The sequence below is a fragment of the Pristis pectinata genome, chromosome 24, assembly GCF_009764475.1.
Source record: "Pristis pectinata isolate sPriPec2 chromosome 24, sPriPec2.1.pri, whole genome shotgun sequence".
NCBI classification, from domain to species: Eukaryota; Metazoa; Chordata; class Chondrichthyes; order Rhinopristiformes; family Pristidae; genus Pristis; species Pristis pectinata.
This window is the reverse complement of record NC_067428.1, coordinates 18,224,452-18,249,535: the sequence shown is the minus strand read 5'-3', so window position 1 is coordinate 18,249,535 and position 25,084 is coordinate 18,224,452. Positions and strand designations below refer to the sequence as shown.

The window sequence follows — 25,084 nt, the reverse complement described above, 5'->3', positions numbered from 1 at the left end:
GGGTGATGTCACCCAGGAGCAATATGGAGATGACAAATAAGAGGGGGCCAAGGAGAGATCCATGAGAGATTTCAGAGCAAACAATGTGGGGAAGGAAAGAAGTGTCAAAGATGCCCATGAGCATGTGCAGTTGTTGAATGGAGAGATTGAGGAACAGTTTAAGTTTGTGGTTAATAGTGGAGAAAAGAGCTGAGCACATTATCAGATAACTGATTGACAAAGATCAGCTGTTAAAATGGTCCTATGTAGTTACTTTGCTTTTGTTTTTCCATTTAGTTTTCCTCACAAGGATGCTTCGTGCTAAGACCCTGTGTGTGTGTGTGTGTGTGTGTGTGTGTGTGTGTGTGTGTGTGTTGTGAGCATGAGGGTGCTCTATATCTTACCATGCTTTATTGCCAAGTCTCTATGTATTCACAGTGATATTTTCGTTGCCTTTTTGAATATGCTGGTTTGGCAAACTGCTCCTTGGATTGTGAACTTTTCCACCAATGTGGGAAAATTGCTGAGATCAGGCATTTCAAACAGAGCTAATCCACTAAACTTTAAAATCCAGGCTAACCCTACAGCATGAGATCATAAGCACAGCCTTCCAGGTGCAGTCCACAAACCACCCTACCCACAGTAAATCAGACCATGCCCAACTAAGTGAGACAGGGAAATCATTCACAGCATGCACTGTTAACATGGGAGGAGATCGCTGCTGCTGTTCTGTCCCTGTGTTGGTGGCCATTTAATTGAGAGTGGACGTGGCACTAGGAACTGCTTGGAATTGTGAGGTGCTCAGTTAGTGGCTAGTGACTGGTTTGTGTTCTGTCCGCACAACCATTCTCCAAATACCTTCAGTCTCATCTAGAACTGCACTCAGAATCTCCTCTTAGTCATTCTCCTTTTCACTTTTATTTATTCTTTGAGTATTTATTTTTGAACACTATTTACAGAAGTTGCCTGTACTGAGGTTGGGTTTGAGATGCTGCATATCATCCCCCTTCTACCCTTCATGAACTCAAGGTCATCTAAAGCTTAGCTGCTTGTGTCCTGACTCACCCACCACCTACTGCTCACTGACCTACATTGGCACCCTGTCCAGAAAGGACTTGAATTCTCATCCTTAAAATATTATTCCTATCCATTTCAGCCCCACGAGAATCTCTGCGCTTCTCCAATTGTTGACCCTTGCACATTTACAAACATAATTACTCCACTGTTGGTGCTGTGTCTTCAGCTGCCCAGGTTAAGGTAGAGAATTTCCTCCCAAAGCCTCTCTGTCTCTTTATCCCCCACTCCTCCTTTAAGACGCTTCTTAAAAACCTAATTCCTTGACCACGAGCATAATCATCTGGTGTGAATAAGTATCTCAAGTAACTGGGTGTGAAGCACCACTCCTGTGCAATGCATTGGTAACAAGATGTTAATTATAACTTGTCATACACATTGCATTCTGCCTGTTTAAATCAGTGTCAGTTCAGAGGAAGTGTGATTCTTCTTTTCAATATGGTGATGTGGGCACCACAGGCAAACCCACCATTCATTACCCATCCCTGTTTGGCCTTGAAAAGTTGTTAGCTGTGGTGTTTGTAGGGGGCAATAAAAAAGGCAACAGACCACGGCTGACGTATTACTATTGCCCCTCCTCAACTCAGCTGGGCAATCATGTCCCTAGCCTCTGCACTGTAAGTTGAGTGACGTTGAAGATGGAGGAGCTTGCATTTGATTCTGCTGCTTAAGTAAGCGAGTGGTGGAAGAGCAAATGCCACATCTGAGGAATTGATCGATGCAGGCAGGCAGGCAGGCACCAAAAGCTCCGTCTTTCTCCCAGTGCTGTCAGTGTGTCACTGACCAAGCCGTGCATTTGAAATCTGTCACCTGGGATCACTTCCCTTTTCCATAAGTGCAGGAGAAAAAATGATCTTCTTGTAATGTTAGCCAGTCTAATGGGGAAATTGTAAACAACTGGAAGAAGTGCATTAGACATTGCCAACTCCTAAACAGTGGAACCAAAATTATATTAAGATGAAAATTAATCAGAGCAGATGAAGCCAACTGAGAGAGAGCTGGTGATGCAGGAAGAGAAACAAAAACTTCTGAGGATTTTCATCTTTAGCATTCAGAGTACACACTGAGTGCAACTGAGGAAATTACAGGTCTAGTCTGCTCAATAATTTAACATGTTCTCAAACTGCAGTCTCCCCTTTTTATTGACATCATGTTTAACAGAAAGTGTTTATGTTCATCTGGTTAAACATTTGGGAGATCCATTGTTCAGTTTCCTGTCCATTTCGTATTAGTCTGTGCCTTAGGTGTGGCAACTCAATGTTCGGAAGGAAGGAAGGAAGGAAGGAAGGGAGGGAGGGAGGGAGGGATAACATTGGGTAGATGGACAGGAAGCAACCTTCCTGAAGCCACTGCTGTAAAATGGGAATATGAGGACATTGAGCTATATAGTGATGCACCATCCAGTTGAATAGCAATGCAGACATATGGGTGAGATGCTGTCTCACTGACAGACCTGACCTACAAGAGAGGATGGAGTAAATAAATAGGATGTGGAGAGATTGAAGGAAAAATTGTTTTTAAACTCAGTTGCCTGGTTTAAGAAATTGGATGTGTTCTTTCAGGAGATATTTGTGGCACAGGAACAGAACCATTACAATAAGCATTCGGTCCTGCATGTCATCCATCCCCTGGGTTAGGATGCCAACTGCAATATCTAAAACACAAGGAACAGGGATCAGATCTGATCTCTACCTCGGCTCCACTTTACCATCTGTTTCCCCTAAGCCCTTGATTTCCTTATTGCCTAAAAGCAGGATTATTCCACCATGAGCTCACAGTGGGTCCAGCTCAGCACTGCCTGCCAGCACAGCATCGAACCCCTTCAAGAGAGGAAGTGAGTAAGCATGACATTTGCCTGTCAGAGTGTGCAGTTGCAGTTGTAGCTCAGTGGACAGAATCCCCAGAGGTTGCAGGTTCAAATCCCACTTCATGGATGTCATTTGGGCAATGCTCCACTGATGTTTTTGGATGGGATGGTAAAATGCCTTAATGGATGAAAATGGGGGAAAGAAACACAGTACCGCAGGGAAATTTGCTTTAATTCTCTGGGCTAATATTCATCTCTCCACCTACTTGCCGAAAAATCAGAAGACAGGACCATTATTACAATATGAGAGCTTGCTGTGCATGAAATGCCTACAGTGTTCCTTACATTAGAACGATGACTACACAATGAAACACAGTTCAGATAGGGTGAATGCACACAGTCTTTTTCCCAGAGACAGGGAACCAAAAACTGGAAGGCATAGGTTCAAGGTGAGAGAGGAAAGATTTAAAAGGGACCTGAGGGAAAACTTCACACAGAGGATGGTGCGTATATGGAATGAGCTGCCAGAGAACGTAGCTGAGGCAGGTGCGATAACAACATTTAAAAGTCATTTGGAAAAGTACATTAGGAAAGGTTTAGAAGACTATGGGCCACTTTATGGGCAGATGGTACTAGCTTAGGTGGAGACCTTGGTGGGCATGGATGAGTTGGGCCAGCGGGCCTGTTTCCATGCCAGTTTCCTATGACAGTTTAATAGCTATAAAATCTTCAGGATAAACTGAGGAAAGTTGGTGTCCAGAGACAATTCTTTATTCAGTGTGCACAGGATGTAATTTACCATATTCCAGGGTATCAAAGATGCACGTGTTAAGCCAAATTCAGCAGCCTTGATCTCCTTAAAAATAAGGGGTTGCCCGTTGAAGACAGAGCTGAGGTGGAATGTTTTTTTAAGAGGTTCATGAGTGTTTGGAACTCTCACTATGAAAGGAGAGAGGGGCTTGGGAATGGAAGTAGCATCTTTAAATAATTTAAGGGCAGAGGTAGATAGATTCTTGATAGGCAAGGGGATGAAAGGTTACCACAGGTAGACAGGAATATGGAGTCATGAAACTATTGAATGGCAGGGCAGACTTGAATGACTTAGTGGCTTACTCCTGCTCTTCATTAAGATATCCTTACGTTTGTCCCTCCTACCCCTGGGGGTCTGGGAGGGATTAAATGGAGAGCAATTAATTTGGGAGTAGCATGTATTATTAAGGAAATTCACACAGCTGTGTTTTCAGGATTTAGGAAGACTGGGGATGGGGAGAAAAAGAGAAGAGGGTGATGGTAAGATGAACGGAGAGTGTATGAAGGAAGAACCTGGCTATTTTTTTGAGTAAGATGGCTGTGGGCTTTTGATGAGTGTAGGCTCCTGCTTTTTGTATCTATTGGGGAGCCCAGGTATTTAGGAGGCTCTAACCCATTTTCCTCTTGTGCTACTAATGAGGCTTTGCATAACATAAGACTTTTTCTTCAAACACTCTGCACACCCACGGCACCGAAGGGAATGGCATATTGAGTAGTGCATGAGGCTTGGGCCTAGTCTTTATTGCATGTACGTAGTTTGCTGTTTTCCAGAATATATGTGGTATTTATGTTCCCTACAATGTAGACAAGGTTTGCAACTCTCTGTAGTATCTTCATTATTTGCTGTTCCCTATAATATACATAGTGTTTACTATTCCCAAGGGCATATACATAATTTGCAATTCCCTTTAATAGATATGTGGTATACTATTTCCTAAAGTATTCAAAAGTATAGCTATTTCCTCTAGTATATGTATGGCCTGTATAGCCTGCAGTGCACACAACGTTTGCTTTTCCCTACTGTATAAACACTGTCTGCTGTTCCCATTAGTATACATAGAGTGAGCTATTCCCTACACAATATATGTGGTTTCTTTTTCCTGTTGCATTCTATCTGTTCCCTGTAATATTCACAGGGTTTGCTGTTTGCCACGACATACGGGGATTGCTATTTCTGATATGGATTTGCTATTCCCTAAAATATCCACAAAGTTCGCTGAACTCCATAATATATATGGTCCACCATTCCCTGTAATGACCGGTGTTTTCTCTCTCTGTAGTATTATATAGCATCTCCTATTTTCTTATTATGTATACAGAGCATCAATTCTCTATAACATTCACAGGTTCTCCTATTAGCATGTAAAGTAAACACAGGTTCAGCTATCCTCTATATTATATACAGAGATTATTTCCATATAAACTGATGTTAAACTGCTTTCTGGTGGATTAATTGCTGCTTCTTGGCATTTTATTTCATTCCCGAACCGTTTGTCCCTGTGTCCTTTATCAGAATACAGACCCTGACTGCCCAGAGATATGGATCAGGACAGCCATAGGAACACAAATATCTTCTGCAAAAATGATCTGTGTGTGTAAGAACGTTCCAATTCGAAGAATCCAATAAGCTTGGCATGCTTCTAATTTTGCTGCAGAGAGGAATGTTGTGATAATGTGATATCTCTACTGAGGGTCTCTGCTCAGAGATGATTCCAACCATAACTTATCAGAATCCAGTATTTCATAAACTTTTCAATGCAATGCACATTCTTATTATTTCAGGTAGCAACAATTCCACCAAGTTTATTCTCTGGAGCCCACTAACTGCATGAGTGACATGCAGTTAATTAACTATGTTCTGAGATTTAAAACATTACCGGTGTTAGTAATTGTGAACAGGAGCAATGTGTGCCTTTTGTGGGATCCCCCCCCCAATTCTTCAATCAACCCCTACCACGAACGCAACTCCAGAGGATCTAGTTTGGGGAATGGTTCTATTCGAGCATCGCTGGGAGCCTGTTTAGTCATGGCTAATCAATGGATTTGGCCTGATAGAGTACCAACTAGGAGAAAGTTCCTTTTTAGCATAATTCAGGGAATGTGTCGCTGTTAGAGGAGTTTTTTTTATTAGGCCGCAAATCAAGGTCCTGGCTGTGAAGAGAACCATAAAAAATGCCATAAGACTTTTTGTGGAAGACTAGGGATGTTCTCATTTGAGTGTCAGCCAAAAATGATCTCTCAAAATGATATCACGAAAATAAATCAGCTCATTATCATGTTGTGTTGTGGGAACTTGCTGTGCTCAAACTGGCTGTCATGCTTCCTACGTCACAACACACTGACACTAACAATTCCTCCTGTGGTTGTACAGGGACATACTTTCTCTTTCACTCTTTTCTTCCCTTTTTTTGTTTCAGCTTATGAGATCAGGGTGCTGAAGATAAAATAAAAATAAAGGCAGTGATACAATCAAAATTGCAAGGAGTTTCAGTTAGATTAGTCAGGAAAACCCATTTAGTCATTTGATCACCAACTACTGAAGGCAGGCTGTAGTCACAAGCATTTTAAAAAGGGAAGAAGATAAATATGGGAGAAACAATATTTTAATGGATCTAGGGGAAGAGAAATAAAACTGCCTTGCTTCTAGTGTGATAGTCTGTATATCCTACTGGTGTGTTTAAAAGAACTAGCAGAGATAATCTGAATAATTACAAGCCAGTTAGTATAACATTGTTGGTGGGCAAATTACTGAAATCTATTTTTGGGGAACAATATAAACTTTCATTCAGAAAGACACAGATTAAACGGGAGCAGGCACAAGTGTTTGTTAAAGGAAGTTGAGTCTGACTGAATTGATTGAATTTTTTGAAGAGGAAAGCTGGAGGGTTGCTGAGGGCAGTGTGATTGACGTAGCAAAGCTTTTGACAAGGAATCACATTGGCAGACTGGTCAAGGAAGGTAAAAGCCCATGGGATCCAAGGGAGAGTGGCAAATTGGTTTATAAATTGGGGTAGGAAGCAAAGATTGGTGGTTGACAAGTGTTATTTGTGGCTAGAAATCTGTTGCCAGTACTCAGTATTCAGCTTCTTGCTTTTTGTAATATATTGATAATTTAAACCTAAAGGAGGGAGCTTAATGAAGACATTTGTATATGTACAAAATTGGTCATATGGTGATAGGGAGGAAGAAAGCTATGAACAACACAGATGTTCTGGTCAATTGGGCAGAAAGTAGCAAATGGAATTTCACCCAGAGAATTGTGAGGTAATGCCTTTGGGAAGGTGCAGCAAAGTAAGTGAATGTATAATAAATGGCAGGGTATTTAGTGGTATAGAGAAGCAAAGGCCCCTGGAGTGTATGTCCTAAAGGTAGCACGGCAGGTCAATAAGGCGGTTAAGAGGCTTATAGAATGCTTTCCTTTATTATCCAAGGCACGGACTGTAATAGTGAAGCTGTACTGCAACTGTACACCTACTAGTTCGACTACCTGTACAGTTCCAGTCACTGGAAAGATGTATTGCACTGGAGAGGATACAGAGTAAATTTACGAGGATGTTGCTATGTCTGGAAAATTGTAATTATGAAAAAAGATTGGATGAGCCAGGATTGTTCATTTGTAGCAGAAGAGGCTAAGGAAAAACAATTAAACTTATAAGATTAAAAGGGGCCTATTTGGAATAAATAAGAAGGAATTATATCCATTCATAAGCAGAGGGGTCAGAAATCAGGGACGCATATTTAAATTAAGTGGCAGAATAAGAGGGAGATGAGGAAAAGTTCAATATCTAGAGGATGGTAGGGGGTCTGCAACTCACTGCCTTAAAGGAGGAAGTAACCCTTCTCACATTTCAATAATACTTTTGGTGTACTTGAAAAATGGTGACCTGCAGGGCTATAGACCTCATCCTGGAAGGTGGGATTGAGCTGAAGAGCTCTTTTTCAGTCAGCACTGACATGACGGGCCTCCTTCAATCCCATAAATTTTCTATGTTTCTGTGTTTTTTCATGCCATAAGATTATATGCAATAAATTTTATCTTTGAGTGGAAGCAGATGAGCCACCCAGTCATCCACCCATTTTCCCTCTGTCCTTGGTTGATTGTTGAAGGAGTTTCCACCAGCGGCAAAGGTTACAATTTACCCCCATGATTCAAAGACCTGTGCTCAGGGCTGTCTGGAGGCAGGTCTACAGTATGCAACTTTCCCATTCTCGGTGTGAGTATTGCAAGTAAAACAGTAACATTCTGGGGCTCCAACTAGTCAGATGGTTTCGCACTCATTGTGACAACATGGATTGCAAAATCAGTCTGATTGACAGAGTTGCCAGGAAATTGCAACCTTCCACCCTGGCAACGTGGGCAGGATGATGTGGGTGGGCTTTCGTGGGAGCTAGCTGTCATGAAAGTTGCCTAATGCTTTTCCTATAGTACCGCACTAACAGCACCTCAAAACTTACTCCATTTACTAGAAAATGCTTCGGAATGTCTTGAGACTGTAAAAAGGACAAAAGCCTTTCATTGTACGATGAAGTCTCTATGGGGCATCAGTGCTAAGGGAAAGGTACTTGGATTGGCTGAACATGATCTGGTCTAACGTAGGAATTTGTAATGAAGCCTCAGCTTTTCTCTGATTTATCAGTGACTTGGATGTTGTTTGTGCGAAGATCATTATTTTGTAATGTACCCTTGCTGAATTCATCTGTAGAAAGTCTATTCTATTGAGGTCAGTCAAATCAAATTTCAAAGAATGAAAGAATGGATGGTAGAGGAAGGAGCACCTATCACATTTCATAAGTATTTGGGTGTGTACATTATGATCTATGATCACTGGCTTACAGACCCAGTGCTGGATAGTGGGAAAAAGTTAGATGACTTTTTTTTGGCCAGCATGGACACAATGTGTCAAATGGCCTCCTTCTGCGTTGTAACTTTTATAAAATTCTAAGATTTCTTGATTATTAATCCACTAGAAATTAAGTTACAAAATAACAGGATTACAGTCAGAAAAGTTAATCAATTCATTGCTTATAATAGTAGTGATAAATTGTGCAAGGGAGGTTGCCACATAAAAGAAAGAGTAAGAACATAGAAATAATGTTTCTAACATAACTATGGTTGCCCACACTCCTAAAAGTGTGAACTGAATGGAAAGGACCTGGACACTAGGTAGACTAGACAAATAATGCTTAATTTAATTAAACTGGTATCTTGAGCAGGACATTGTCTCAGGGAAGACATGGTATGTTGATTTGAGTAAGGCTAGAAACTGGGGAAAGACATCTAGGAGGAACCCATGAGGTTATGCATAAGTTAATGGTTGGTTCACTTGTAACTCAGTAGTAAGGACCAATGGGATTTTGACTATCCCCTTGTAATTGGGTGCTTAGGATGATTCATAGAAAGGGAAAATGTTGGAATGGCCATCAGAATTTTTGAGGTGGAACTATTGTCAGCCTTGGCCTGGTTTGTTTTAACCCCTTGATTGGGTCAAGTGGACAACCAAAGAGAAGGCCCTGCTGCTCTCTGCCCTGCTGCTTGCTGCTGGAACTGAACCATTGAAACATACAAAATTCTTACGGGGCTTGACAGGGTAGATGATTCCCCTGCAGAGTTGATATTTCTCCTGGCTGTGGTGTACAGAACCAGGGATCACAGCCTCAAAATGAGGGGTTGGCCATTCAGGATAGGATGAGATGATATTTCTTTACCCAGGGGGTAATGAATCTTTGGAATTCTGTACTCAGGTGGACTGTGGAGGCTCAGTGGCTGAATATATCCAAGATACAGATTGATAGATTTTTGGGTATTAAAGGAATCAAGGAGTATGGAGTTCGTGCAGGAAAGCAGTACAGAGGAAAAGATTAGTTAAGATGTTATTGAATAGTGTGGCAAGCATGAGGGGACTGAATGGTGTACTATTGTTTTTTTCCTGTTTGCCTGACTAACTCAGTTGTGGATGATTGTGCATTTTGTGTGTCTTGGATGACTGTGTATTTTAATAATTACGGTAACTGTCATTTCTTGTGAGCCAATAAACCACAATATTCTGCAGCCTGTCTGGTGATCTGTATTGAGATACATACTTCCCCTGCTCTTTCCCCATAGTCCCTTAAATTCCCTTCTTCAGTTGTTTATCCAGTTCCCTTTTAAAAGTTTCTTTGAATCTGCTTCCACCAGCTTTCCTACTATCATCCCGATCACACCAGGTCATCACAAATCTCCTCATCTTGGCTCCACAGGCTCAGTCTCGATCTGTTGGGAATTGACAGTGACGGTGAAGGTGACAGAGAGGACGAAGACCAGTTAGAATCCTCACAGGACCCATCAGTCTACGGATTACTACAAACTCGCATCACTGCTACAAACAGCACAGAGGACAACAGACAGGCAACTGGAATTCAAGGGAAAATCAGCTTAATCTTGCCTGAGGATGATATGACTGAACAGGTAACTTCCAGTGGATCATGATAGATCCAGTCACCCATTGCAGACTTGATTGGTGGGTAACACTGAACAATTTTGTTGTAACTCAACATTTCTGGGTCTAGAAATTGAATTATTGTTTAGAGATTTGAACTACTTTAATGGGATTAAAATAGTGTTGGTGATTCACTCTGATGCTGTTTGTGAAAGTTGCATAAAGATCGAGAGCTTCCATTGTGAGATACATTGAGCAGCATCGTCAGATTTCCTTTGTAATGACATTGTTAGTTTCAGCACAGCTTTCCCCACTGATGTGTTGCTAGTTCTCACAGCTGTCAGCAGTTAGCCCAGCAGGTGCAATCTCTGAAGCCAGCTCCTAAACAGAGAGACTACAATGCAAGCAGTATTCTTTCAGCTACTGCAAAGTGTTGCTATTGCATGAATGGGTGCTGCAATGTTGGGAGGAGGCAAGAGAATGCTCCCAAGGAGTCAGGGACCTGGGTAAGCACAAAGGGGTCACAATGAAACATATTCTTTGACCTATTGACTGTGTCCCTGCTTCCATAGGCTGAAGGAAAGGTAGATGAACTTCTCTGATATTGAATATGGCATTTGGTTGACCTCCAATGTGCTGCAGACAGCAACAAGAATGTGGCATAGATTAGCAGCAACATATTGGAATGATGCTGAGGGTAGGAACCTGAGAGTGACCATGACCCAACATCCATGCAGCCCAGGCACAGGTGAGGCTGTAGTTGAGGTTGTGGAAAGTCACAGATCACAGCAAGGACAAAGAATGCAGTTCCAGCTTCCTCTCCTCCTTAAGACTCTCCTTAAAGCCTACCTTACTGAGCAAACCCTATCCCTAATTTTCCCTTTACATGGCCTGTGTGGAATTTTCTTTCATTAATGCTGTTATGTGAAGAGATGCTTTACTGCAGCAAGTGGCTACATTAATGCAAATTCGGCTTGGTTCTGGTCAGGATGAAGGGGACAACATTTCTTCAGCAAGTTGTCCTGATCTGGAGGGCAATGGGATCAGATTTAGTTGCGCTTTTCAAATATGAAATGAAACTCATTTTCCATACCATTCTATGATCCTGTGTGGTAGATATTCATGCTCTTGTCTGTAGTAAACATGCAACGTCATGTTCAATTCTGTTAAATGTGGATGAAATTTAGAAGAAAGAACAACACATATGCATTGTGCAACGTACATATAACTCAGGCAACAGAATACTTACGGTCATGGTTCACCGAGTGCCAAAGAGAAGGCCAAATGTCAAGAACTCTTCCCGACCACCGGGGGCAGCAGGCACTAATTTGTGGGCAGTTGTGATGTCATTCCTTGGGCCAGATGTGCCCCATTTCTGCCCATCTGGCAGACTCAACGTGGCTGGAGGATGCTGGATAGAGGCTGGCTCCTGGCTCTACGTGGTAACTCGCTCTGCCGTTCTTGGGTCGAGTTTGGGCTGTTGCTCTAGTGCAATTGTTAATGTGTGTTTTGTGGCTCTGAAAATCTATCGAGTTTCCCGAGGTTGCACACACACCTGTCGTCAATGGAATGGTGGGGATGGGGGGAGGTGAAGTAATTATATATCCTGTGGAGTAGAGGTAGGATGGGGCACATCTCTTCCCCAATCCCACAGTCAGTAGTGGACACTGCCTCCCACCCCAGTATTTCTGTTAATTACCTCAGGTACCGCTCCACCCCCAGTCCCCCTTAAGCCCACTGCATTCACAGCACAGAAGACACTCAATACACCCAGCAGGATCTGTGCCGGTGAAAGTGTATTCCCCACCTACCCCACTTCCTCCCATTTGCCTGAACTGTTACCCGCTGTAGTATTTCCACAGTCCTAGGAAAGGAAGACTTGCATTGCTGTGTTGTCTTTCCCATCCCTTCAAAACATCCCAAAGCACTTTACGGCCAATGAGGTACATTTGTCATGTGGTCACTGTTGTAATGGTGGAAACATGGCAACCAATTAATGTGGATCAAGACATTGAGTGAGAATATATATACTGGCCAGAACACTGAATGTAACTCTGCTCTATTTTGAAACCAAGTGTTGAAGTCTTTTAAATTCACCTAAAGGAGCAGGTGGGCTTTGGATTAATGTCCCATCCAAACAATGACATTTCTAACAATGCAGAACTTACTAAATATTGCACTGGAGAAGCAGACTAAATGTTTATATTTGAGTCTCTGAAGTGGGACATGAATTCACCACCTGCGAACTCAGAGGGAATAGAGTTGCCATAGAATTCTAGGATTGACTTCTGTCTCTTTGGAATGATGCAGGCTAGTGAGGAGGGAAGGTTCCCTTCTCAAGAATGGTGAACTGACCGTCACTGAGGAAAGGTGGGTGTGTATGCGCCTTGGGTGCACATAATGCTGGGACTTAAACCTGCACTGAAAAATTTGTCAACACTCTGGATAAACTTGCAACTTGTAGGGAGTCTAAGGTGGGGGTCTAGTGTGATTCATGAAACTGTATCTATATAATCTCACCCTACACTTTCTGTAAACTTCAGCTCATCCATCATTCTGAAGCTTGTACACCAACCTGCACCAGCTCCTGTTTGTTGATTTCATTAGCTCCTGCTTTGATAGTCCTTATCATTAAATCCCTACATGTCCTCTCTCTCGTTACCTCCGTAATCTCCTCGAAGCCTACAACTCTCTACATTCCCATCCTTCCAAGATCTCTGCACTTCTCCAAGCTGGCATCTCGATCCCTCAAAAGATATTTCACTCCACCGTTGGCAGTGATGCCTCAGCTACCAAGGCGCCCCATGCTTTGGGATTCTCTTGGTAAACTTTTCATCGGCATAGGTTTAAGGTGAGAGCGGAAAGATTTAACAGGGACCTGAGGGGCAACGTCTTCACACCGAGAGTGGTGTGTATATGGAACGAGATGCCAGACAAAGTGGTTGAGGCAGGTACAATAACAACATTAAAGGACGTTTGGAGAGATACATGGATAGGAAAGGTTTAGAGGGATATGGGACTAGCTTGGATGGACATCTTGGTTGGCATGGACAATTTGAGCCGAAGGGCCTGTTTCCATGCTGTTTTGCTCTATTCTCCATCCTATCACTTTCCTGTTTTAAAAAGTTCCTTAATACCTATCTCTTTGATTTGGTCATTTGCTGTATAACTTGTCAAAGTTTGTTTGCCTGTGTTTGGGATGTTTTTGCTTTGCTAAAAATTCAAGCTGCTAAAATCAGTTTCAGAAAGTTACAAAATGAGACAACTATCTTGAATGAACAGCATCTGATCATTCAGCTTAACGCCTTACAGTCTTCAGAGTTCAAGACTGGATTTGACAATATCAGATAATCAACCATTCCAGTCTTGTTTCCTGCATTTCATTCTCTACTGTTCTGATATTTCAGCTTTCATTCAAATGTTTCCACCTCTTCCAGACAAATGTCAACACCCTCTCTCAGCTGACATTACCAGCACAGGTATTATTCAATCCTTCCTGCTCACCACCTTCTCTCTAGGTCTCTCCACCTCTCCCCCATTCTCTTCAATTTAAAACCTGTTTCACCTCTACTTTCCCCAGCTCTGATGAAACTTTATTGACCTGAAGTGCTAATTATGTTTCTTCCCCATCAGGTATTGCTTGACCCATTGAACTGTTTTAGCATTATCTGTCTTTGTTTCAAATTTACAGCATTTGCAATATTTCCTTTTGAAACCATCTCACGGGAATCAATCAGCACTAATTGTAAACAAATTTAATTCACGGCATCTATTTTATATAAAACACTGATTTCAGACAATCTAGATCTCTCTCCCACATCTGTTATTAATTGTACGCTCAAAGAGTATGGGAAACACTTTAATGTGTCTGTTTTGAGCTGACTTTGGCCCTTGAGGTCCAAAGTGACAAGAAGCTGGTAGCAATTTGTTCCAATGTTAAAGAGCACATTGTTCTAAATGAAAACACGGGCCAAATCCTGGTCAGCATTGAAGCCATCTCAAGAAATAGCTGGCAAAGGCTCCTGTCAGTCCTGTGTAAACCCAAGGCACTCTACTTTAACATTGCCTACTAATTCTTCAAATGGTTGTTGCAGTTTCAATAACCTCTGGACTCTCACTCATGGGCTTGTCTGGCTGCCTCCCATCCCCTATATGTTCGAGTTCATCCAAACCCCTCTTTCCTGCGTCCTGTTCTCTCAACCATCACTGCAATGTACACAGAATCTTAGAATGGCTGCAGCACAGAAAGAGACCATTTAGCCCATTGAGTCCTCAGCTTCTCTACGCAAGAACAATCCAGCTCCCCTGTCCTCTCCCATGCAAATTCTTTCCTTTCAGGTACTATCCAGTTACCTTTTGAACAACGCAACTGCCTCCATTACTGCCCGTGGCAGTGCATTCCACACACTAACCATTTGCTGCCTAAACTAAATTTTCCACAAATCACTTTTTTGTAACCAGTTATTTTTCTTTGATTTTTCTGTGATTCTTGACTCTTCTGCCAATGGCAGGTTTATCTACTCTGTCCAGACCCTCATGATTTTAAATATCACTTGAAGATCTCACAATCTCTTTTGCCAACACCACCCAGATCCTCAAAATAAATAAATAAAGGAAGAATAATCATTGCTTCTCTGATCCATCCACACAACATTCCCTTGATTTGGCTCCATTAAATTAGAAAATAGCAAATGTAGCTCATTTATTCAAAAAAAAGGAGACACAAAGCAGTAAACTATCAGCCATACAATAGAAACAAAAAATGCTGGAAGCACTCAGCAGGACAGGCAGCATCAGTGGAAAGAGAAATAATGTTTCAAGTTATAGACTTTTTCATCAGAACAGGCCAATTAGCTGAATATAAGGAAATCAAGTTTGAACAAGATACTGGAATTCTTTGAAAGGGTAACATATGCTGTAAATGAAGGGGAACCAGTGGATATTTTATACTCAGACTTTAGGAAGAAATTCCCATATTTCATAAAAATATTAAAAGAGACAATTCAGCCCAACAATTCTCTACTGGCTTTCCTCCACTCATTAGTGAGGGAACATGCATTACCCCACTCATTTTTCCTGAACCTATATCCCGATATCGCTTTCAACTCCGCCCAAAATTCTACCACTCACCTACATCAAAGGGACTTTTTTTTCACAATGACCAATTAACCTCTCAATTAGCATGTCTTTGGGATGTGGGAGGAAACTGAAGCACCCAGAGGAAACCCAGATGGTTGCAGGGAAAACAAACTCCAGGCACATAGCACTAGAGGTAAGGATTGAAACTGCGTCACTGGAGCTGTGAGGTACCAGCTCTACTTGGTGCACCATTATGCTACATATATTGATTGATACAGTGCTACATGAAAGATTATTGTGGAAAATAAAAGCTTATGGTGAAAGAGGTAACATATTGGCATGGATAGAAGGTTGGCTGGTTAACAGGAAACAGAGAGCAGATATAAATGGCAAAATGTGCCACAGTGATGGGGCTTCAGCTATTTACCACTTATATAAGTGACTTAGATGAAAGCATCGAACCTATTTGTAGCGGTTAGCGTAACATTATTACAGTGCCAGTAACCCAGGTTCGATTCCGGTCGCAGTCTGTAAGGAGTTTGTACGTCTTCCCCATGACTGTGTGGGTTTCCTCCGGGTGCTCCGGTTTCTTCCCACATTCCCAAGACGTATGGGTTAGGAAGTTGTGGGCATGCTATGTTGGTGCTGGAAGCGTGGCGACACTTGCAGGCAGCCCCCAGAACACTCTGCGCAAAAGATGTATTTCACTTTGTGTTTTGATGTACATGTGACTAATAAAGAAATCTTATCTTATGTTTGCTAAATTTGCTGATGACTTGAAAGTAAGAAGGAAAGGATGTGAAGAGGACATAAGGAGGCTACAAAAGGCAGGTTAAGTGAATGGGTAAAGATCTGACAAACTGAGTATAATGTAGGAAGATGTCCAATTTGGCAAGAAAAATGAAAAAGAAGCATATTATCTAAATGATGAGAGACTGCTGAGCTCTAGATACAGAGGGATCTAGGGGGTCCTAGTGAGTGATTTGCAAAAGGCTATTGCAAGTAATTAGCAATGTTACTGATTATTGTTGTGAGAATTGAAATCAGAGAGTAGAGAGCTTATGATTTAGTTATATGGGACATCAATGAGACCACATTTGGAGTGTGTAGTACAGTGTCAGTCTCCTTATTTAAAGGTTGGATGTTAAATTTAATGTGGATGTTAATATATTAGCAGCTCTTCAGAGAAGGGTTACTTGACTAATACTTGGAATGAGAGGGTTATCTTATAGGAAAAGTCCAACAGACAAATTTTGTATTTTTTGACATCCAGAAGAGTGTGAGGGGAATTGATTTAAATGCATGAGGATCTTGACTATATGAATGTGGAGTAGGTGTTTCCTTGTGACAGAGTCTAGAAATAGAAGTCACTGTTTAAAAGATAAGGGTCACCCACTTAAGACAGATGAGGCAGTTTTTTTCTCTCTCAGAGTTTTGTGTCTTTGGAACTCTCTTCCTCAAAGGGCAGTGAAAACAGAGACTGTGTGTTCAGGCAGGGCAGGATAGATTCTTGATAAACAAGGGCTGAAAGGCTATTGCTTGTACCCCACTGTGATAAGACTATTGAACGGTTCCCTTATACGATGAGATGGACTATGACCTCATGATCTACCTTGTTGTGACCTTGCACCTTATTGCACTGCACTTTCTCTGTAGCTGTGACACTTTACTCTGTACTGTTATTGTTTTTACCTGTACTACATCAATGCACTCTGTACTAATTCAATGTAACTGCACTGTGTAATGAATTGACCTGTATGATCGGTATGCAATACAAGTGACAATAATAAACCAATAGCAATAGATGGGACTTCGAGGCTGAGATTACAGTTGAATCAGACATGATATTATTACGTGTCAAAGCAGGTTTGAGGGGCCTCGTGGCCTGCTCCTGCTCTTACTTTGTATGTTCATATGTACATTAGGATTAGTACCTTATTCCTGGAATCATTCAAGTAAATCTCTTCTGCACCCTTTCAAAAATGTGGCTCCCAGAGCTGAGTACAATATTCTATTTGTGGCTGAACTAGTGCTTTATAAAGGTTCATCACGACCTCCATGCTCTTGCCTCCATTTATGAAACTGAGAGTCCTGATTGTTTTTAACTGTTTTCTCACCCTGCCTTGCCGCTTTCAATGATTTATGCACATAAACCCCAGATCACTTTGTTCTGAACTTTTAGAGATGTATTTCTTGCAATTTTTTTCTATCAAAATATAACATGTTGCATTACTCTGCATTAAATTTTATCTTCCACATGTCTGCCCATTTCACTAACCTGGTCTATCTCTTTACAGTCTGTTACTATCCTCCTCAAACTTCATCATGCCTCCAAGTTCTGTGGCATCTGCAAGTTTGGAAATTGTGCCTTACACACCTGAGTCCTTGTCATTAATATTTGTTACAATACTGATCCCTGGGGAACACAACTCTGGACCAAGAAACAATCATTGACTACTGTTTCCTGTCAGTTTGCCGATTATCTATCCATGTGCTGCTGCACCTTTTATTCCATGGGCTTCAGCCATGGTGTCAAGCCAATTATGTGGCCAATTATCAAACACCTGCTGTAAGTTCATATACAATGCATCAACTGCATTTCCTCATTGACCCTTTCTGTTACTGATACTTACTGGTACTTAAAAAAAGTACTGCAAATGCCAGAAATCCAAAATAAAACAGAAAATGCTGGAAATACTCAGTACATCAGGCAACATTGTGGGGGAAGAAAAGGAATTAGTGTCTCAGGCTGATGTTTTATCCTGCCAATTATTTCCAACGTTTTCTGTTTTATTTAAAATTCCCATCTTTTCAAATCTCTCCATGGCCTCAACCCTCTCTACCTCTGTAACCACCAACAGCCCCGTAACCTTCTGAGGTATCTGTGTTCCTCAGATTCTAGCCTCTTGCCCATTTCCAACTTCCATCCATTTACTCTTGTGGTCTTGACCTCAGCTCTCCAGAACCTAGGAGCTGAAATTCACTCCACAAGCCTCTATAGCTCTCTCTACTTAAAGCCTACATGCTTAAATAAGTGTCCATATGTGGCTCTGTGTCAACTCTTGTTTGATAACCAAGTCTGTGAAGCTCCTTGGGATGTTGTAGCATGGTACCGTAGGGCAGGCATGGTAGCGTAGCGGTTAGCGTAACGCTATTACAGCGCCAGTGACCTGGGTTCAATTCCAGCCACTGTCTGTAAGGAGTTTGTACGTTCTCCCCGTGTCTGCTTGGGTTTCCTCCGGGTGCTCCGGTTTCCTCCCACATTCCAAAGACGTACGGGTTAGGAAGTTGTGGGCATGCTATGTTGGTGCCGGAAGCGTGGCGACACTTGCCAGCTGCCCTCAGAACACTCTACGCAAAAGATGCATTTCACTATGTTTCGATGTACATGTGACTAATAAAGAAATCTTATCTTGTCTTAAGGTTTCTATACTAATGCAGTTTGTGGCTCTGGGATCTCTCTGGTAACTCTCTTTAAACTTCCTCCTTGACTTAACGGTGTGACTGGTGTGACCAGGATTTATAGCCCATTCCCAGTAGTCCTTTGGCAAGATGTTGGTGGGTAGTCCACTTGAGTCAAAACATAATATGATGAAGGCATCCCTACCAATGGCATTCAAGCACCTTCATCACATGGACTGAAGTAGTTTGAGAGGAAGACTGGCCACCACCTTCTTGAGGACAATTGGGGAAGAGCAACAATTCCAGCCTTGCTGCCTCCTATATCTGAGAATTAATGAAAGAGAAATGACAAATTCTGGGAAAGAGGCTGACTTGCAGTTATACCAGGCCTTTCACCATCTTGTTACATCCCAATGTACTTAAAGCCACTGAAGTTCTTTTGAAGTGCGGTCATTGTTGTAACACAGGAAATGTAGCAGCCAATTTGTGCACAGCAAGCTCCCATAAACAACTGTGCAATATTAACCACTAACTGTTTTAGTATCAATAACCTAGAATACTCGAAGCACTCAGCATTAGTGGGGAGAGAAACAGAGTAAACAGTTCAGGTCAAAGACCATTCATTGTAACTGGAAAAGTGAGAAAACGAGTGTGTTAAGTTCCAGAGAGTGAGAGGGAATGCCTGTGATTGGGTGCAGACAAAAGTTGTCATGGTAATAATTACTTCAAAATCTGACAGTTGGAGACAGAAAAAAAACAAATTGAAACAAAGAGATACAATCACATCTGTGGAAAACATGAAATGGAGTTGTTGCCTGTAAATGTTAAATTCAGTACCAAGTCCCCAATGTCTGCAATGCACCCAGACAGAAGATGAGGTGTTTCTCAGGCATACGTTGACCATCATTGAAGCAATGTAGGAGGACAAGGTCAGAGTCGGAGTAGTGCAGAGGATGGAAAGTCAGGATTTCCTTTGCAGATTGAACAGAGGGGTTCTGCAAAGTGGTCACCCACCTGCATTTAGTTTCTCTGATGGAGAAGAGATTACTTCTCAAGCAGTGGGGAGAGGAGAATCGAAGAAAGTGCATTCCTAAAGTGGAGCCCAGTCACCCAAAGCGAGCCCATGGGATCCGATTGTATGTGTTTGGGTGGGGTCAAAAAGATTGTACTTCTTCATGGGTTAGGTTTGGATGGATCATGTCAAATCTGGTCTGTCTCAGGTTTTAATTTTGTACCCAAGCAAATCTCTGTTCTAAAGAGCATGCAGAGTCACAGATGTTTTTGTGTATGTTAAAATTGGCAAGGCATGTTGAGAAGGTGATTGGTAAAGCACTTGGGATCCTAGGTTTCATAAATAGAGGCATAGAGCACCAAAGCAGAGGGGTTATGTTGAACTTGTACAAAACTGATTAGGCCCAAATTTGAGTATTGCTTCTAATTCTGGTTACAACACTTTAGGAGGGATGTGAAGGCTCGAGAGAGGGTGAGGAGATGATTCCACTAATGACGGATTTCAGTTGCAAGGATAGAATGGGGAATCTGAGGTTGTTCTCTTTAGAGCAAAGAAAGTTGAGAGGAAATTTGATAGAGGTGCACAAGATCACAGCTGGTGTAGATTAGATAAATCGAAAAAAGCTGTTCCAATTAGCAAATAGTTTGAAGACCAGGACTCATGGATTTAAAACTTTGACAGACAGATACAAAGGAGATGTGAAGGAATGTTTCAGAGAGGTTATGACCTGACTATCTGTAAGGGTGTTAGAAACATAATCATTCAAGGCTTTTAATTGGATTGGCACTTCAGAGAAAATAATTTGCAGAGGTATAGGGAAAAGCAAGAAAATAGGATTGATGGGATTGTTCTTCTTTGATTCAGCGCAGACATGATGGGCCAAATGTCCTCCTTCTGTACTGTAACAGTCCTGTAATTCCATGAGAGTGAATTCCATTCATTCACTTATTGACGTTCTTGCTCGTTGTCTTCAGGATTTTCAGAGAACAGAGATGCGGCCACGATTGGATGCAGGATGTTCCTATTCCTTCAAAGGGATTCAGAGCCGCTCTTCCCAGTCCAGAGAAACAGGTTGGTGAAGCACTCAACAGGGCCCAACATCACCTTAGAGATTGCTGCTGCCTTGATTGGCCAGTGCCCATCCTTGAGCGGCAGTGAGATTTTGACTCATCCCAGCCATTGTTCTATAGATTGGGCCATTTCGCTCGCCCTCATAACAGACAAAGGGAATTATCCGAGGATTGTCCTCAGTACCTGTCACAAAATCAGTCCCTCATTCCCTTTCCTTCTTGGTGACCGTCCAATGGCTCTGTTGGAATGTGGACAAGGACCAGGGAAGATGGTAGAAAAAAAGACCTCTGGCCCTTGCCGCCTGGGCTCCCACAGGAAGAATGGCAACTGGTCATCAGCTGTGTCCTGTGAAGCTCCACCACGTCCATAGATAGTGGATGCAGAGCAGAGGTCAGAAGTATGCAGCAAACCCATGTTGTGTCCAGTTTTCGTTGGGGAAATTCAATAGAATCAATAGTGTGCATTACTTTTATAGCCAATCTTATTTTTTCTATTTTAGTTTGTGCTTGCTTGTCGTTTCACTGAGAGTAATCAGAGGCAAGGGGTGCCCAATGCCTGTTTATCTCATGAGGTCCACACACAGTGGCACAAGAACTGTTACAGGATCCTCGTTGTGAACCTCACTCTGTGACAGGGACCCTTAATCTGTGACTGGGACCTTTAATCTGTGATTGGGACCCTCACTCTGGGACTGGGACCCCCAGCCTGGGACCCTCACCCTGGGAATGGGACCCCCACCTTGTGATTGGGACCTTCACCCCATGGCTGGGACCTTCACCCTGGGACTGGGGCCCTCACTCTGGGTGTGGAACCCCCACCCCGTGACTGGGACCCCCACCCCGTGACTGGGACCCCCACCCCGTGACTGGTACCTTCACCCCGTGACTGGGACCCTCACTTTGGGACTGGGACCCGCAATCTGTGACTGGAACCCTCACCCTGGGACTGGGATCCTCACTCTGGGTGTGGAACCCTTGCTCTGTGACTAGGACCCCCACCCTGGGAAGGGACCCTTATTCTGGAACTGGGACACTCAGACCCTTACTCTGGGATTGGACCCTCACTTTGGGATAAGACACTCTCTCTTGAATGAAGAGCATTATTCTGGAACAGGACCCACAGTCTGAGACAGGGCCCACATACACTTTATAGTTTTTCTTAACTAATTGGAAAGATGTTTTGTAATGAAGAGTTAATTCTGGATTCCTTTGAGCCAGAGTGGAGATCACTTTTGTTTTATTTCTTTCCCTTCATCCCAGGATCCAAAACTTCTCCAGAGAATCAAGAGGAGAAAGAAAATCTGGAGCCTGACCACTTGTACGTATAATATACAGTTCCTCAGGAACCAGCTTCACTATTCCCTATGCTAATCTGTCAGTTCTTAGTTACAACTGAGTCTTTTATCAGCAGGGTGATTTGGACTATTCTGCAATTGGTCCTTTCCTCCCTTTATCCATCTCCCCAGTCCCTCCCACCACATGCTCCCAACCACTTGCTCATAGTCTTTAGTTCCAGAGAGTTGTTCACGTTGGAGAATCTATTCAGATATCTTCATAATCCCAAGTCCTCTCATGCAAAAAGAAAAAATTATACTTATATAATATCTTTCATAACCCCAGGACACCCCAGGGATGCTCCCTCTTTATGTACTCCGTGAAGTGTAGGCACTGTTGTAATACAGCAAAAGGCATGCAGCAGCCAATTTATGCACGATAGACTCCCACAAATAGCAATGTGTTCCAGACTCATTGTTTGCTGGACTAAGTATTGGTCCAGAGCACGAATTCCACTGTTGTTCTGCAAAAGAACGCCATGGGATCCTTTGCATCCAATCCAGTTTAATGTCTTACATGAAGGATGGCATTCCCAAGAGTGCAGCACTCCCTCTCCAGTGCACAGGGAATATAGATCTAGGTTCCACTGGTTGGATTTCTGGAGTGGGACTTGGACTCGCAAATTTCTAACCCAGAGGAAAGAGTGCTCTCTGAGAAAAACAGGCCATAAGATGCAAAGAAAGAGAGGGGAGAATAAAAAAGAAAGTCTGTGATAAGATAGAGCACAGGAGAGATTAAGTGGCAAAAAAGAGAAAATACAGATCAAAGGAGGTTAGTATATGGAGGTAAAGAAACAAAATATTATTCTGGAGGTTATGTATGTGGCAGACTTGCATGGTGTTTAACCACAATCATAGACCATTTACACTGGGGATCAAACCTGTGACCTACATGGTCTGATGACAGCTGATCCTCCAGGGGGAGCTATTGTGAGGCTTTATTTTGGGAGTTTTATATCAAAACCAAGTCTGCCAGTAATGTCAACTGAAGGATGATCTGTCAGTTGAAATTGTTTCTTTTTCCTTGTCTTCCAGGTTGGTTCAACAAGTGCTGCAAGAACTGAAGGCCTTTCATGGGTTAGTCATACCCCATTTATCATTTCAATACCAGACTACGAGGTTACAAAAGTCTTGAAAATCTATTCAGCAAGTTGAACCCAAGCAAATTAATGAACTTTCAAATAGGAAGTTAGATGAAAACTTGAAAAGGAATGGTGTGCAGGACTATGGGGGAAGACCAAGGGGGAGTGGGACTAATTGAAGGGCCTTTGGAAGAGTTGGCACATAAACAATGGGCCAAGTGGCCTCCTGTGTTTATATTCAAAGGCAATGTGTGATTCTGCCAGCAGCTGTTATAAACTTTACTCGTTTTTTACGAACTCATTAACTGCTGGGAATGAGAGACCCTCTCATCAACTGGATTAGTCAGTCAACCCAAACTCTGCTGTAAACAATCAGGACATTCCCTCATTTTCTGCTCCTGCATTTGGTCATAAGGATGCTGGCTCTTCCCGATGAATACATGTGTTCCTCCTGACTCCCTGTTCTCCTTTATCTCAATCTCGTTCCATTCCTCCTTGACACCGTCACCCTTTCTATGACCAAGCTTGCAAGAAGGAGTGCATAAGCCCCTAAACTTATCATGAAGTTCATTAAAGGAACTTCATAATAAGCTCACCAACTGGCATCACCCAATAAGAAACAACGGGAGGTCTGATGTCTGGTGACTGTAGCAGACTTGAGAGTAATAGCTGACTTTGACCTCTGGCCTCCAGAACTCTCCCCTCTTGTCTGGGTCTGCTGTAGACTCATTGGTGGAGATTGATTGCTAGGATTAGCTTGCAGCTCCAGTACATTTGTATCATATAGCCATCGGGTTGGGAGAAGTTGAACTTTTAGGGCCCCAGCCTTTGCTAATCCTGAAATTCCTTTTGAATAGTTTAAATAAATGTAGTAATTGGCAGTTTTGACATGGGGAGAGACTTATCTCTGTAGTCCCTGAGAGGGAGGATAGAGCTGCATTTCAAATGGTTCAGTTGATCTCTAATCCTGTCTCTAATTTTCTCCCTCCCCTCAGACAGTGCAACAATGCAGCGAGCAGGTGAGCAGCTTCCAGTGTGCGTTTCTGTCTCTCGCTCCATGTGCTGCTTTGCAACCCCAGTCCCTGCCAATGCTGAGGTGTTCTCATTCCGTTCTCAGCTCTGCTGCCTTTTCCTCAGTTTAAGAAGCCTTACTACCATTTATTAGGTTTATTTTTAGGAAACTATTTGATCTGTTGGCTCAGAATAAAATTCTGCATTCAGTTTGCTAATGACACCTCCTCGTGGTCCCTGTATTTAGCTGTGCTATTGAGTCCTAAATTTCCTGGGATGGGAGGTAAATAGAGGGAAAGATCAGTCAGGATTCCTGACCCTGGTTGCTAACCATAGACCCCAGCTGAAGAATGGTCTATGTAGATATCAGCCATCACTGTAATTTGCCTCTAGGGCTTGCATTTCTCTAACATATTTCATGATATCTGGTTGTCCCAAAAGATTTTACAGCCAATGAATCCCTTTTGAAAGCCAGTCACTATTTACTGGCAGAAAGCCCAGGATCCAAATTGTACACAAGGTTCAGTAAACAACAGCATGATAAAGACCAGATAACCTGTTTGCTGCAGATGTGCCAGATCACTGAGAAGAACTTACTGGCTCCCCATTTGCACTGGATCTATTACATTTACTTAAGAGAGCAGACAAACTCTTGATTTAAAACTTGGCATCTAACAGCGCAGCACTGCCCTCTGTCAGCCTGGGTTATGTGCCACAGCCTCTTGAATTGGACTTGAACCCACAATCTTTCTAAACTAAGTGCACTACGCACTGTGCCATGCCTCACAATTAATTGAAACCAGCTACCATAACCAATCTTGTGAAAAACTCAACTGAGGTACCAAACTGAAGGAGCAGGAATCCAAGCTGCAGTGTAGACACCTGGAGAAAGGAGGAAAACTGAGAAAGCCCCCAAAACTAAATTTTTACAAACTCTAAGCACTTCAGAGTCTAAATTATGACTTCTTGCAGCACATAAACTGGCGTTGAATGCCTGATTACTATTTG

General features: G+C 42.4%; 1 protein-coding gene across 1 annotated transcript in view; it reads left to right on the top strand.

Moving 5' to 3' along the window:
• The window catches only part of arhgef18b (rho/rac guanine nucleotide exchange factor (GEF) 18b), a 175,249-nt gene that overhangs the window by 65,461 nt on the left and 84,704 nt on the right, over positions 1–25,084 (top strand). Inside the window, 5 exon segments of the mRNA XM_052038289.1 lie at positions 9,908–10,115; positions 20,554–20,650; positions 21,910–21,967; positions 23,019–23,060; positions 24,061–24,084. Coding sequence (XP_051894249.1) covers positions 9,908–10,115; positions 20,554–20,650; positions 21,910–21,967; positions 23,019–23,060; positions 24,061–24,084 — 429 coding nt within the window.